The sequence below is a fragment of the Sorex araneus genome, chromosome X (assembly GCF_027595985.1).
Source record: "Sorex araneus isolate mSorAra2 chromosome X, mSorAra2.pri, whole genome shotgun sequence".
Classification (NCBI taxonomy): domain Eukaryota; kingdom Metazoa; phylum Chordata; class Mammalia; order Eulipotyphla; family Soricidae; genus Sorex; species Sorex araneus.
In genome coordinates, this window is record NC_073313.1 from 331,045,847 (window position 1) to 331,061,235 (window position 15,389).

At 44.2% G+C, this 15,389-nt stretch overlaps 1 protein-coding gene across 1 annotated transcript in view; it reads right to left on the bottom strand.

The window, feature by feature from the left end:
• The window catches only part of PPP3R1 (protein phosphatase 3 regulatory subunit B, alpha), a 66,220-nt gene extending 54,993 nt beyond the window's left edge, over positions 1 to 11,227 (bottom strand). The window contains exon 1 of the mRNA XM_055120315.1: positions 10,698 to 11,227. Within this exon, the coding sequence (XP_054976290.1) occupies positions 10,698 to 10,700 (3 nt within the window). The 5' untranslated portion in view covers positions 10,701 to 11,227. The remainder of the gene's footprint in view (positions 1 to 10,697) is intronic.
• Positions 11,228 to 15,389: the final 4,162 nt, after the last annotated feature.

Here is a 15,389-nt window from a genome sequence, read left to right on the forward strand (position 1 = left end):
AGCACTACAATGAGTGACTGCTGAGCATCTCTAAGTATGGCCCCAAACCCATCTGAGAAACTTTTAAAAATTAGAATAAAATGCATATCAAATTATAAGATACAAGTAAAAATACTTTGGGACAGAGAGATACTACAGTAGATAGGGTGCATATGGCTGACTTGGGTTCAATCCTTGGCACCCCACATATGGTTCCCTGAAAAATAGGAGTAATTCCTGAATGTGGACCTAGGCATAATCCCTGAGCATCATCCCCCCAAAACTAATTAATAATAACGTAAATAATAAAAATGCTATTGTTTACAAAAGACAAAAAGACTGGGCTAGAATGTATATGAATCTAACAATGCTAACAAAAAAGTCTAAGTGATATCTCATTTACAAAATGTTGATTTGTGCTACAGGACTATGTATGGATTTCCTTATGATACAGGTAGAAAGGACTCACAAAAAACATTTTTATTTTGCTTTGTGTTTTGGTCTTTTGGACCGCAACAGCTGTGCTAAGGACTGACTCATGGCTCTTCACTCATGGATCACTCCTGGCAGTGCTTGGGGGGCCATATGGGGTGCCCGGATTGAACCCACTGGGCCATAAGCAAGACAAGCGCCCTGCCTGTGTACGATCTCTCTAGTCTCCACACAAATCCTTTTTGGGAAAGGCACTTGCAAGAACCTTTAAAACCTTTTAAATTATCAGAGCTTAATTTTAAAAGATTTCCCATGAAAACTGTCAAACCTTTTAAATAACTTTATAAGACTAATTTTATCAAAGACTTAACTCAGAAATATTTAACAGAATAATTTCAGAATTTTATCCTTAAGCCAGATCTATCCATTAGCTACAATTACAGCACCAACTCATGACTACAAAGGGGGTATGGAAATTCAAGGAGAAAATTTAGAAAGGGGGAAAACAGATGTTAACTATTTAAAAAATGACTTATATGAAAAAAGAGGGTCTTGGGTACATTGGTGGTGGTGAAAGTGCAGTTCTTTGGACACCAAAACCCTAAGTGTGGGATCAGAGAGACAGTACAGGCATCTACCTTGCACCTGGCTAACCCTAGTTCAACACCTGGCAATGCACAAGATCCCCAGAGCACCACAGGAAAGGATCCCTGAACAGTGAGCCAAGATGAAGCCCTGAGCACCTCTAGGTGTGACCCCCAAACAAAATAAAACAAACAAAAAAGAATACTGCAAGTGATAACACCACTGTAAATTTCCTAAACTACAAAAGGATTTTTTTTAACAGACTTACAAACTTTCAAGATTACGTTTTAGTCATACAATGATAGAGTACCCATCCCTCCACCAGTGCCCTACATTAAAATTATTATTTTTTGTGGGGGGGGGTCACACCCATCGATGCTCAGAGGTTACTCCTGGCTCTGCACTCAGGAGTTACTCCTGGCAGTGCTCGGGGGACCAGATGGGATGCTGGGAATCAAACCCGGGTCAGACCGCGTGCAAGGCAAATGCCCTCCCTGCTGTGGTATCACTCCAAGCCCAATAAATTCTTTTTAAATTTTTTTCCAATAAAACTTTTTTAACTAAAAATATTTTTAAGGAAAAATTATACTGAATTACTTTTACTGGATATTGACATTTTTAATTATTTAAAACCTTATAAAACTGATGAGTACATAATATTAAAGTATATTTGATCTTTACATAATATTATTAAAAACAAATTATTACTAATCAATTAAAAATTAATTTCCTGCATAGGGTTTTTTGAAAACTATACAAAAACCTCAAAGGGGAGTTTTAAATGTAATTTAACAGGGATCAATACAGAGGAAGGGATGGTGAGGAAAGATTAAATTTGCATCTTACAACTTCAGGTACAGTTTGAATCATTAAGCAAAATAAATTAAGAGCAACATCATTTAGATCTTTAAGAAAAACTTAAGAATATCAATCTACAACTACATTATATAAACTCTTACATAAACCTGAACTTTAAAAATGTGATTTATTTCATTGCAAATGACAAACCTATACCTTGATCCAAAGTCACTAAAGCTAAGACTGTTGTTGAAGCTGCAAAGCATCTAGGTAGGAGTAGCCGGAACACCCAGGTTGCGATATCATCCCCACCCCCCACCAAAAAACACTCTTGTCTCTCTTTGTTAGTTTCGCTTTCTAATTTTCTAGTTCACCGACCCTATCGACCTTACTGTTGTCCTCTCCTGAGTTTGTCTGCCATTCGATTTTTCTTACTACCGTTAATGACCTATAAGATCCCCTCAAGTTGATATTAAGATCCTTGTTAATACTCCTCACACTCAAACCACTCCATTACATCAATCTCAATTCAATCTCAAAAGTTCTTGCCTCAAACTAGCTTGCCTCAAAAATATCTCAAGTTGCTGAAACGAAATGAGCATGTCATACAAAATCCTTTACTAAAACATACCTACTGTCAAGGCCTACTTTGCTCACCTTGATTTTTTTGCCCTTTTCTGATGTTCTTTCTTTTCCTTTTATCATTCTATCACCTCAGTCTCATTCCATCATCCTTTGTCTTACAGCTCCCTCTCCTGGCTTCTTCTAATTCTAGAGAATATACACATCTTCAATACTGAAAACTTAGCCCAGCTATATACACATCTATATAAATTACTGAACTTGGGGCCCTGAGCCAACAGAACACTCAGTAGGGCAGTTGCCTTGCACATGGCTGACTGGGTTCATTTCCCCTCAACCTCGGACGGGACCAAAGCACCACCAGAGTAATTCCTGAGTACAAAGCCAGGAGTAACCCCTGCTGTTCTGGGTGTGGCCCAAAACAGCAAAAAATAAAATATCTCCATCTCTTTCACTTCCAAATCTTTATAATTTCATAACTTTACCACTGCAGAGATCCTCTGCCTGCTATCCCCCAATCTCCCGTGGCCCAGGAATCACACCCATAAGCCACACCCTGTCAGCATAATCTCCTCACAGGCCACCCTCCAAATCTCAAAAGGCTGCTCCTCCCAGATGAGTATAAAATGAGGCCCCCATAGCCATGCCACCAGACTCCGCGCCAGGCTGTTTTCACTTGGGTCCACAGAGGGGGGTGAGTGAGAACCCTCCCCACCCCAAGGGACCCAGTCATCCCACCTCCACTACCCAACCGCCACCAAGATCCAGGCCACTTTCCGGACCACACTGCCGCATTATAAGACACTTCCTACCCATTTTCCATAATTACCACCCCATATTTGATGGAGTTCAGACAGTAGGCAACAAATCATAGTTGTATATATAGATATATATATAATATATACACCTCTCAGAGAGCCCGGCAAACTACTGAGAGTATCCCGCCCACACGGGCAGAACCTGGCAAGCTACCCTTGGCATATTCAATATGCCAAAAACAATAACAATAGGTCTCATTCCCCTGACCCTGAAAAAGCCTCCAATCATTGGGAAAGACGAGTAAGGAGAGACTACTAAAATCTCAGGGCTGGGAAGAATAGAGACATTACTGGTGCCCGCTCAAGTAAATTAGTGAACAACGGGATCACAGTGACAGTGACCACTGCAAAGCTGTAGTCCCACCTAATTTCTAATTTCTAATCCTTCCAAATGACCCAACATCTTATGTCCAGATTAACCAAGCAATTATCTCAATGGAACCAAGTTGAGGTCAAACAGCCATTTGGTTAAAGACTTTTTGCAACTAAACATACAACTGATTTCCTTTGCAGCTTTTAACTTTCAAGCAACTTCTTTCATAGTTTTCATCATTTTCACCTTTTCTCTGGTTAGCAGAAAGACGAACAATCTGTCTTTTTAGCATCATTTTCCCTCCTACTCCTTAAGAGCCCTCAAATGTTTTAACTACTTTGCTGGTTTGTTTCCTTCACCCCCAAATAAATCCTTCCTCAAATCTAACTTCTCTAATTTTCATCTTTTCTTCTCCTAAAGTTTCAACTGAACATTGCCACCCATTGGTGGTCACTTCAACTCACTGTGCCCTGTCTTTTCTTACGGGCATTCCAAATGGCAGAGTTATTTACTGTTTTGTTTTTTTATAATATTGGCCTAGTCACCAAAATTCTCCTGACTCTCCCAAAGACACTTTTAAGTCCTTCCCTTTCCTGATCTCTGCAATATCTAGACATTGCTGACTCCTTCAAATCTGACATTGCTACACTAATTTTCCAACTATCTGGCTATCCTCAGATAACCTTCTCTAAGTTCCTCATCCTCTACATGCCTCTTAAATGCAATGTTATTCAAAGTTTTCACTCTTCTTGTTTTTCCTCCTCTCATTTTATTCTTTGTAGAATTTTATCCTTTTTCATGGGTTTAATTATTACCAAATACAAACACAGAGTACTCAAACCTTTAATTCAAACCCAGATGTCTCTTCTGAGCTTTAGATAAAATGATAGCTACTTATCTATCTTACATATCCACTCAGATGCCCCTTGATTACTTCAAATATAACATATGCAAAACAGAAATCATGATCACGTTCCCAAATCTGTCTCCCATCTCTTTTTCTTTTGCAGGGGGGCGGGAAGGGGAAAGGAAGGGTGCAGGGGAATTGGGCCAAACCTGTGCTCAAGGGATCCTATGCGGTGCCAGGGATCAAACCAGAGTCCCCTATGTACATGGCAAACAGCTTACCTTGATCTCATTAGCTCCTCTCTCCCATCCCTTATGTAGAGAATGACAATTCTAATAGAGTACCAGATGATGCTGATATGCTTAATTCAGGAGCCACATTTTAGGAATCATTGCTCAAACATATGTTGTCTCATAGTACAAGGGTACTTGCCTTGCAGGTGTCCTATCTGGGTTTGATCCCCAGTACTGCATATGGTCCCCTGAGCACTGTCGGGAGTAACTCCTGAACACAAAGCCAGACGTGGCCTTAAACACTGCTGGGTATGTCCTCCACTCCTCAAAAAAAAGTTCTGTTCCTACCTAAGGATTATCAAATTCCTTCTGCAATCAGGGTATGATATCTATGCAATCAAGTGTTAATATCTCACAGACTTAAAATCTGAAAATCTTAAAATCTCTTAGATCTTAAAATCCTTTGGTGTATCATTCTAATAGTTATCCAAATAGTAAGACTGGCGATGAAACAAGACTCAACCAAGCAAATAGAAGTTTCTTGAAGGCAAGTATGTTTACCATGAATTCCTAGAATCAAATCTTACATGAGTACTCAAAAGAGATTTGCTAAAAAGATGGCAATATGACTTATCCAATCACCCACACCAGAAACCATGGCAGCAACCACCCCTTTCTTCCCTACAACCCAATGCTCATAACAAGTTGTCCTAAATCCTCCCTCATAAATGTGTCTCATACTGGTCAGTTTTCCTTACATCTGCATTATAAAAACAATTTTCAGGTCCATATTTATTATGCAAATTACAATGGCAATTTCTTAATTGTACCCTATATTGATTCACCAATTTCTTTTATTATCATAGGGCCACCAGATTGATCTCTCTAATTTAATAAGTAAGCCAAATCATTTTCCTGCTTAAAAACTAACTTTTCACTGGCTTTGAGAGGAAAGTGTTCACTCTTTTAAATGATAGTGCCGCTTTCAATGATCCTGCCCTCCTGCTCTTGCAGCCTAAACTTTTAGACAGTGTTAGTCATGCAAATATGACTTTAAACATAAAGTTTTCTCGCCAATGTGCCTTTCCCATTGGCTAAATTGTCATCCTTTTAATACTCCACTCAGGCACCATCTCTTCCAGGAAGCTTTCCTTGAATGACAATCATTTCCTTTTTCCAATGCACCCCCCACCCCCACTTTTGGATTAAGCTTCTTCCTTGCCATGTGCTTTTGATAAACCACAATGTTCAATTTGTTAACAGCAAGTATCATAATTGCATTGTTTATCCCACTTGATTATAATTCTTGGAAATTACAGTTATGCTTATGTTTGTACAATCGGTGCTGGGTACAATAACAGATGTTTAATTAAATTTAAGACATTTTTTCCTAAAATAGAAGATATCATAGTTACCTGGACTGCTTGGTCCCATCTTCAGAGTTTTAAATTGAGTTGGTCTAGGGTGGGACTTAACAAATTTCATGATGATGCTAATGCCGTTGGTACAGGAACTATGTCCTAAGTTATCAGTGGTCCAAATATATGTTGTGTCTATCTCCAGAATTCAAAGTCTTTTCCTATCTGCCTCCAATTCTGTCTACTGCAATCTGAATTATTTTTTTTTAGACTTGGATCAATGTCACCTTCTTCTGAAACTTTCTCTAACTCCAGATGAATATGATCTTGCTCTCTGCTCAATTTCTACAAGTCTTTGTGCATACTGTTCACATGATTAAGCCTGCTAATGTTCCCACACCTACTAACATGTCCGCTATTTAAACAAAGGCAGGAGACCCTCCTTATCATTTTAACATCCTTCCTAGCATAGCACTGTAACTGGTGAAAATCAGACAAAATATCTTCTACAAGTTGTTTGTTGATGTAAGTGAATCCCACTTGCTTGCACAGACTTGGGTGCACAGTCTGACTTGCTTAATCCTCTTGGCCCAAGCTGACTTCCTTATACTGCCTTGTACTTCTGCTTGCTTTACTACCTTTGACAGATGCCTGATCCTCCCACATTTGTCTGTCCTTCTCATTGCTGATTGACTTAGTCTCTACCTAGTACTCTGGGCCTTGTAAATATTCTCATCTCCTATGAGACAAGATGAGCAAAGTTCATTCTCATAGCTGATATGAATTTTATTTCTGCTACTGGTAAAATAGATTGCAATTTTTTCCCAAGTAGTTTCTCCCTGAAACTAAAACATCAGTGTTTATATACAACTTATGTACAACTTTTAAGTGCAGTTAATATAAACACCAATAAATGCACTTTGAAATCTATTACATTTAATGGGACTAATTTTAATGATATTTAAAAACAGACATAGACATTCCCCCCCCTCTTTAGAAGTCCATGTTCTCTCAATTAATCTCTCCATATTTCTCTAGGTAAAATTATTTTACTACATGGGCTGGAGAAATACTACCGCAGGCAGAACACTTGCTTTGCAGGAAGCCCACTTGGGTTTGATCCCCATGCATCCCATACGGTCCCCCAAGAACCACCAGAAGTAATTCCTGAGTTCAAAGCCAAGAGTAATCTCTGAGCATCATCAGGTGTGGCTCAAAAACAAAAAACAACCCACCTCCAACCAAGCACACTACTTTACTAAAAATACAAAAACATAAAAAGGTCATTTATGAAATTTAAGATTACCCCAAGAAACAGAACTTAAGATGGCTACTTAGGTGCTATGTCCTATAAAGATTTTTAAAACTTGATTGTATGTTTACATTATAGCAGAAACAGTAAAAACTATTTCTGAGTTAAATACTTTTTTTTTTTTTTGCCTTTTGGGTCACACCCAGCAATGCACAGGGGTTACTCCTGGCTCATGCACTCAGGAATTACTCCTGGCAGTGCTCGGGGGACCATATGAGATACTGGGAATCGAACCCAGGTCGGTCACATGCAAGGCAAATGCCCTACCCGCTGTGCTATCACTCCAGCCCCTGAGTTAAATACATTTCTGAGTTAAAAGCATTTCTAAAAATGTCACTACTAAATTTATTAAAAATTACTCAACTTTTAAATGAGACCTAAATATTCTTTTATTTATTCCTTTCCACTCCTTTCAATGTCAGTAACATTAAAGCATTCTCTCTAAACATGCCTCCTGAGCAAAAATTGTGAAGATATTTAATTCAACTTTTAAAAGTTTATCACTGATAATCTGGGACATGGGCAGGGGGTATCCCAGGAACTCAGTTCAGATTTTTATATCCATATGCATAATCTTCATCACACCTGGAGGCTCAATAGTTAAACCCCAAGCAGAGGTGAAAATAAGGAAAAAATCAAATTCTCAAGAAAAAAGAAAACGCAGTATAATATGCATGGTGACCCCGGTTCTATACTCTACTCCCAGCATAAACGGGTCCTTAGAGCCCTGCCAGGAATGATCCCCATATACAGCCGGGCATGTCAGAAAAAAAAATTATCAAAAAAGGAAAAATAATTATGGGAAAAGGGGAAAACGTTTTTCCCCTACCACTGAGCTATATCCTACTCCAAGGAAAGTTAGTAAATTACAACTGAAATAACCTGTCAAAAATTTCTTGATATGTTTGAGACACTCTTAAAAGGCTTTTCACTCTCACCTTACTTGATCAGTGATGGTCATAATTTGAAAGCCCGTTAACAAAACTGTGTTGTGAGCTATTTCACTTCCAAAGGAGAGAAAATTGTTCAGAATTTTTAACTCAACTAGATAAAAATAAACATCATCCAAACCCAATTATTTGAGTTCATCAAAACCCTATATGGCAGGATAGAGCTATGGGTACGATCTTGCTACTTTCAAACTGGAGCTTAATACTCAGCAGACCAAAACAATCCTCAAGTTGGGTAGTTTCTGTCACAACAAATTATATCGGTCCTGAAATAGTTTTAAGAAGATGGTAGGAAAAAGAGCCCACAGTGAATCAAATAATACTGAAAAAGAAACTGGAAAAAAAAAAAGGAAAAAGAAAGAAATTATCACCTGGAACAGGATTTACAAATCTCAAAAACTTTTTGAAAGATAATGTTTTTGAGTAGTAGGAAAATAAACTTAAAGAGCTAAGTGAGGATCTCCCAAATTAAGCTGTTGCCCAAAAAAAGAGGGGGCTGTACATCTGGGGGGAGGGGAGAACAGTACTCAGAAACCATACCATTCTCTTACATAACATACAAAGAACAAAAGGCTAGCTCATTGTTCCTCAGAACATATCGCCGATAAATGCAGGTGAAACTATATTCACTGTGACGGGCAAAGACATTCACGATCCCGACCTTCAAGTATGCTACATGCATCGGGGAAACTATGAAAGCACCAAAGCACGATTCATAACTTTAACAGACTATGCCAACAAAATGATTAGTATGGATGACTTTAAGTTGTTTTCCCTAAGTCTGGAAAAGCCCACGTTTGGGGACTCTGGGAGGACAAAGCTGTCCCTCTGAGCTACCTCCAGCTTGGGAAAAAAAATGCACAAACCAATATGACTAGCTATGTATGAGGTCTGCCCCTAATCTGGTTTTCAGGTACACTGGTAACTGCACTCGACCAAGAGTCCCGAAACAGAAAAACAAAACCAAAAATCCAACTCTGGTTTAGGATCTGATAGCCCTTTCTCCTGATCTCAATCAAACCAAATCGCCAGCGATACAATGTTTCTCATCCCTCATCCACCGCCGCTACATTTTGAAACACTTAAGTACAGCATACACTGAGTAAAATTCAACCTAAAGGTCCAGAGAAATCACTCCACGTCCATCAATCTAAAAAAGCGTGTGACAGCTGTTCAAAGACACTTTTTTTTAAGGCGATAACTAAAGTCACATGCTCCGATATCTGTTTCTCGGGGAAGAGTCCTGGGTCCGTTTTCGACTATGAACACAAATCCCCAAGGACCGAGAGAAAAACTACACCGGCGAACCGGTAAGGTAACAGGCTGAAAGGGCGCCGTTGATTTCTTGGCCGCGGTGACAGAGGCAGGAGACACACCCCTAGCGTCGGACCGAAACACTACAGCAGTGGCTCCCACCTAGGGATTAAGGCGAGGGTAAGGGAAAGGCACATTTAAATCGCCATGATTCCAAAAGAAAAAGAAAGAAAGGGGAAACCCCCGAGAGAAAAGACTGGGGAAGGTGACAAAGAAATCAAAACACCCCTTGGCTGTTAGAGCAGCACGTAAGAAGGAAGAATCCGCCACGGTCCCAGACCCAGGTGGCCGGATTCCAGGAAGGGCCAACCCCGGACCTTCCTCGCCGGTGCCCTGAGCGCGCGCGCGCGCACACACACACATACACACACACACACACACACACACACACACACACTCGCACACACACGCGCACACACACGCGCACACACACGCGCGCGATCACACACACACACACACACACACACACACACACACACACACACAGCGGCAGCAAAACGCCGACCGAGTGCAAGCGGCAGCGGTGTCGACACTCGCGGGGGTAGACCGGGAAAGCAAAGCGGCAGGATGGCTGCCAAGCCTCGGAGCTCGAAAAATGGAGTGGGAGTGCGAGGCAGGAGCAGCTCGGGGGAGAAAGCGGGGCTTATATAAAGCGCCGGCGGCCACCGAAGGCGGTGCCACGGGCGTTCGGAAGAGCCTCCCAACTTGAGGACGAGTCTGGGGGCTGCGCAGGGGGAAGGGGGAGCGGGGCGGACGTGCACGTGGAGGAGGGTCCCGAGAGCAGCCCGCCCGGACCCGGCGCGGGGAGGGGCGTGGGGGTGGGGGGGTCGGCGGCACAGGCGGGATCCCGGCGGGGGTGGAGGAGCAGCGCCCCGCCGAGGCCCGGGGGCGGGCGGGCCGCGCCGTCCTGTCAAGCAGCCGCTCCGCCGCCCCCGCCCGCCGCCTGCGGATCTCCCCGACCCGCCGCGCGCGCCACCCAGCCGGGGTCCGGGTCGCTCGAATTTTCCAGCGGGGGTGGGGGGCGAGGGGGGCAGGGTGGGTGCAATCTGGGGGTGGGGGTGACGGGGGTGTGTGGCGAGGGGGAAAGAGGGCGAGCGCGGCCGTCGGGGCTCGCCCCCGCCCCGGGGAGGGAGGATGCACCGGGGGTCGGACAGGGGAGGAAGCCAAAGGTCTCACCATTTTGCTGGGCGGTCGGCGGCCGGCGGGCGCGGAGAAGTGTGTCGGCGCTCAGACGGGCTCTCCCGCAGGAAGCGGCAGCGGCGGCGGCCCAGCGGCGCTCGGCTGGGGCGGCTGCGGCCCTCGGGAAGCCCGCGGGGGAGGGGGTCCGGGCTGGGGGCCCGCGCCAGCCGGGTGACGGGGCACTCGGGAGCCGACAGGGTGGGAGAAAAGGTGGGGAGGGGGGGAAGAAAAATAACTAAAACCAAAAAAAATAAAAATTAAGGTCGAGATCCGGAGACACCGAGAGCGGCAGGAGGAGAGACGGCGACAAGGGGGGAGGGACGGACGCGAGAGCTACGGGAGAGAGAGAGAGAGAGACAGCGGGGAGGGGGGGGAAAGGAAGCCGGCGGCTCGGGGGCTGCAGCGTCGCGCTCGCGCCGGAGCCGTGACGGACTCACTGCAGTGGCTCGCGCTGACCCGCAACCTCAAGGCACGAAAAAGGGGGAGGGCGGGCGCGGAGGGAGGGGAAAGCGGAGCGCAGCGGGGCGGAGGGCGGGGGCGCGCGGGGAGCCGGCGGCGGGGGCGGGGCTTCCGCGAGCGCCGCACATCCGGGCACCCGCGCGCCGTCGGCGGCCACCGCGCCGGCGCTCTAGCGAGCTCTGGTTGGGGAGCGCGGAGCGCGCGGACCACGTTCGCCCCAGCGCCGCCGGCTGCCCCCCTGCGTGCGGAGCAGAGGCGGGGGAGGGGGGGCGGGGGGGGAAACCACGGGGGCGCGGACGTCAGTGACGTCGCGTGGCGGAGCCCTTCCTGTCATGTGGCTGGAGGCGGGCGGGGGAAGGTGGGGCCGGGAGGGGAGGAAGGAAATGCTGGGCTACCCCGGGAGGGAGGAAATGCGAGGCGTGCGCGAGCCCCGGCCGAAGGGGCACCGGAGCCCACGAATGGGGAGCCTCGCGCGGGAGGAGGAGCGCCGGAGCAGCCTGATGGGGTCAGAGCTATCCGGACACCGCACACGCACACACACACACACACACACACACACACACACACACTCACGCATGCACGCACTCAAAATCTTAGGGGATTCCGTGTCTGCTCCGAGACAGGTATCGTTGGTTCAGGGTACCGACTCGGACCTACGACGGAATTGCGCAGCGCCTCCAGCTCACCCCGCAGCCGGTGCAAGCTCGCCAGGCCGTGTGGGCCCTCCCCAAAGACCGGGAGGGCAGCCGAGCTGGCCGCGGGACCTCCGAGGGGGAACGACCGCTCGCCGGTCCCGCAAGCGCTTCTGCGCGCGCGGCTCTGTTCAAGACTGCTTTTCGAGACTGCAGGGCAGCCTTGATTTTTTTTGTTCGAGGACATGGTGCCCGCTTCTGCCTTTACTAGGGCCACATCCACTTTGGGAATAATTGCCATTTCTCGGAATCTTCCGATTACAGTGAAAAATGGAGCCCAGGAAAACATTAAGGGAGAGAGTTCTGTTGGGACTCGCTGGAGAGATGTGGTTCAAGATCATCTGAAAAACGTAGACAACGTGTTTTTTTTTAAAAACTATTTTAACTTTATTCTTTTTTCATGTATTGATTATTTCCGTGTGAGAGTAGGGAAGAGGATGGTTATTTTCCGAGTGGCGAGAACTGTTAATAATTTTTTTGATTCTTGAGTAGTTGTGTTTTTAAAAAGTCTGTTAGGAATTTTACAAGAGTGTTGCGGGGTGCTGGTGGGGGGATTCTTATGATAGGCGTTAATCTTTTCCGGTGCAGGTTAGTAATTTGCTCTAGACACACACACTTTTTAAAAAAAGATTTTTGTTTCTGTGTCAGGGTGATTAAAGAAGATAACCTGATAAATTGTGTCACACAGAGGAAAGACATCACACTGTTTGTTCTATCATTTAATATTTCTTAGATTTGTTACTATTTCGAGACTACTGTGTTACCAAAAAAAATTAAAAGTCCCAAAGCTGTGTGTATCATTTAGATTTTTATTTGTCTCTATCACAAAATTAAAAGATGCTATGTCTTTTTTTTAATTAGTGAATCACCATGAGGGTACAGTAAAAGATTTACATATTTTTGTGCTTGTGTTTCCCTCATACGATGTTTGAGCACCCATCCCTCCACCAGTGTCCATTCTCCACCACCAGTGAACCCAGTATCCCTCCCACCACCTTCCCTCCCCCCCGTGGCAGGGCATTCCCTTTTGTTCTCTCTCTCCTTTGGGCTGTTGTGGTCTGTAATAGGGTTATTGATTGGCCAAGGGATGCTATGTCTTAAAGTGCTATGTTTAAAAAAAAATTTTCTTGCCCTCCTTCCTAAATTATCATTAAGGATTAAACATTAAAAGAATTTAGCACATGATTTTGTCATGATAAGAGCCAAGTTAGAACAATGATTCAACATACATCTATTGTGAATCAGAAAATTTAAGAGGTAGGCACTGTGCAAGTAGTGAGCCTTTTAACTAAAGCAAGAAACACAAGATCAGTCTACTTCTTTTCATGGCACAAATCCCCCAGAGTTGACCCCTCACAGTTTCCCTGTATACTGCATAAAATGTGTACTGCATAAAATACATATAGCAGGTTGAGTCATCTATTAATCCTTTGAAAGAGGCAAATCCAAAGTGTATATTTAATACCCCCAAAGAAACTTTTTCCTAGCTGAAAGAAAAAAAGACTATAAAAAGTAGTTTTATATAGCAAAAGGTAGAGAACATTTTTGCTAAAGTATCATCTACATTTTACTAGATATGTGAAAAGCAAAGGACTTAATAAGTGGGTTATTATTTCCTAGAAAGCTTGGCAGTCAAAGGTTGGTTGTTTGCAGTTGTTTTTTTTTTTTTTTGGTTTTTTTTTTATTGAGTCACTGAATTACAAAGTTACAAAGATATTTATGATTCAATTTAAGGCGTGTATTGTCCAACAGACTGGAGTGATAGCACAGTGGCTAGGGCGTTTGCCTTCCACACAGCCGACCCGGGTTTAATTCCTTCGTCCCTCTTGGGAGAGCTCGGCCAGCTACCGAGAGTATCCTGCCTGTACGGCAGAGCCTGGCAAGCTACCCATGGCATATTTGATATGCCAAAATTGATATGCCAAAAACAGTAACAATTACTTCACAGCTTAGAAGCCAGCCTCAAATGCTGGGGTTAAAGGCAGCTCAGATAGAGAAGGGACCACCAAGTAAAGGGTGTTAGGAGGGCCCGTTCGGGATGGGAGATGCAGGCTGAAAGTAGACTATAGACCGAACATGATGGCCACTTAATACTTCTACTGCAAACCACAACTCCCAAAAGGAGAGAGAGAGAGAGCAAAAGGGAATGCCCTGCCACAGAGGCAGGGTGGGGGGAAGGCTGGGTGGGGGTAGTGGGAGGGATGTTGGGACCATTGCTTGTGGAAAATGGGCACTGGTGGAGGGATGGGTACTCGACCCTCCTTCAGTATGACTGAAATGCAAGCACGAAAGGTTGTAAGTCTGTAACTGTATCTCAGTGATTCACTAATAAGAAATTAAAAACAAAAACAGTAACAAGTCTCATAATGGAGACATTACTGGTGCCCGCATGAGCAAATCGATGAACAATGGGACGACAGTGCTACAGTGTTATTGTTCCAACACCAATTCCTTCACCTGTGCCATTACCTTCCACCCCCGTCCACCAATGTCCAGTTTCTCTCCCACCCTCCAGCCTGCCTCTGGTAGGCACTTTCCCTCTCCCCCATTGTTCTAGTATTCCCTTCCCTAATTTATAAGCCCCCACCCCCCCTTCCCGGTGCCATGCTTCCTTCTGAAGACCAGTTCTCCTGCTCTTCATTTCTATTACCATTGGGCATTTGATATTCCCTTAAGAAATCTCTATATAGCCCACATATGAGACGTCATTCCTCTCCCTCTGATTAATTTCATTCAACATGATACTCTCCAGAGCCATCTACATTGCAGCAAATTGCATGACTATCTTTTCTTAAGGCTGAGTGGCATTTCATTGTGTATATGTACCATAATTTCTTTTTTTTTTTTTTTTTTTTGCTTTTTGGGTCACACCTGGCAATGCACAGGGGTTACTCCTGGCTGTACACTCAGGAATTACTCCTGGCGGTGCTCAGGGGACCATGTGGGATGCTGGGAATCAAACCCGGGTCGGCCGCATGCAAGGCAAATGCCCTAACTGCTGTGCTATCACTCCAGCCCCTATGTACCATAATTTCTTTATCCAGTCATCTGTTCATGGGCATTCGGGTTGTTTCCATATTTTGGCTATTGCATATAGTGCTGCAATGAACATAGGAATACAGATATCTTTTCTGACTTGTGCTTTTGAGCCTCTGAAGTATATTCTCAGTGGAATTTCTGGGTCATATGGAAGCTCAATTCTTAGTTTTTTGAGTAATTTTGTCTCCAAAAAGGCTGGAGCAGTCAAAATTCCTATTAGCAGTGAGTAAGGGTCCCTTTTTCTTGGGTTGTATCTTGAAGTGATAAGTCAAATAAATTGGAGGAAAAGACAGTAACTTTTAGTTACAAGAATGCTAAGAGAGTCATAAGATAAACTGAGAAGTAACAATGGCAGAAGAAAGGAATTGAATTGAAAGATATGAAGACAAAGCAGACTTGACTATACAACTGAGTGGATGGAGGGGGAAAGGAAAGGGAAAATAAAGGATGACAAATTTTAATTTGGATGACAAAGTGCAGAAACCATTAAAAAGGAATA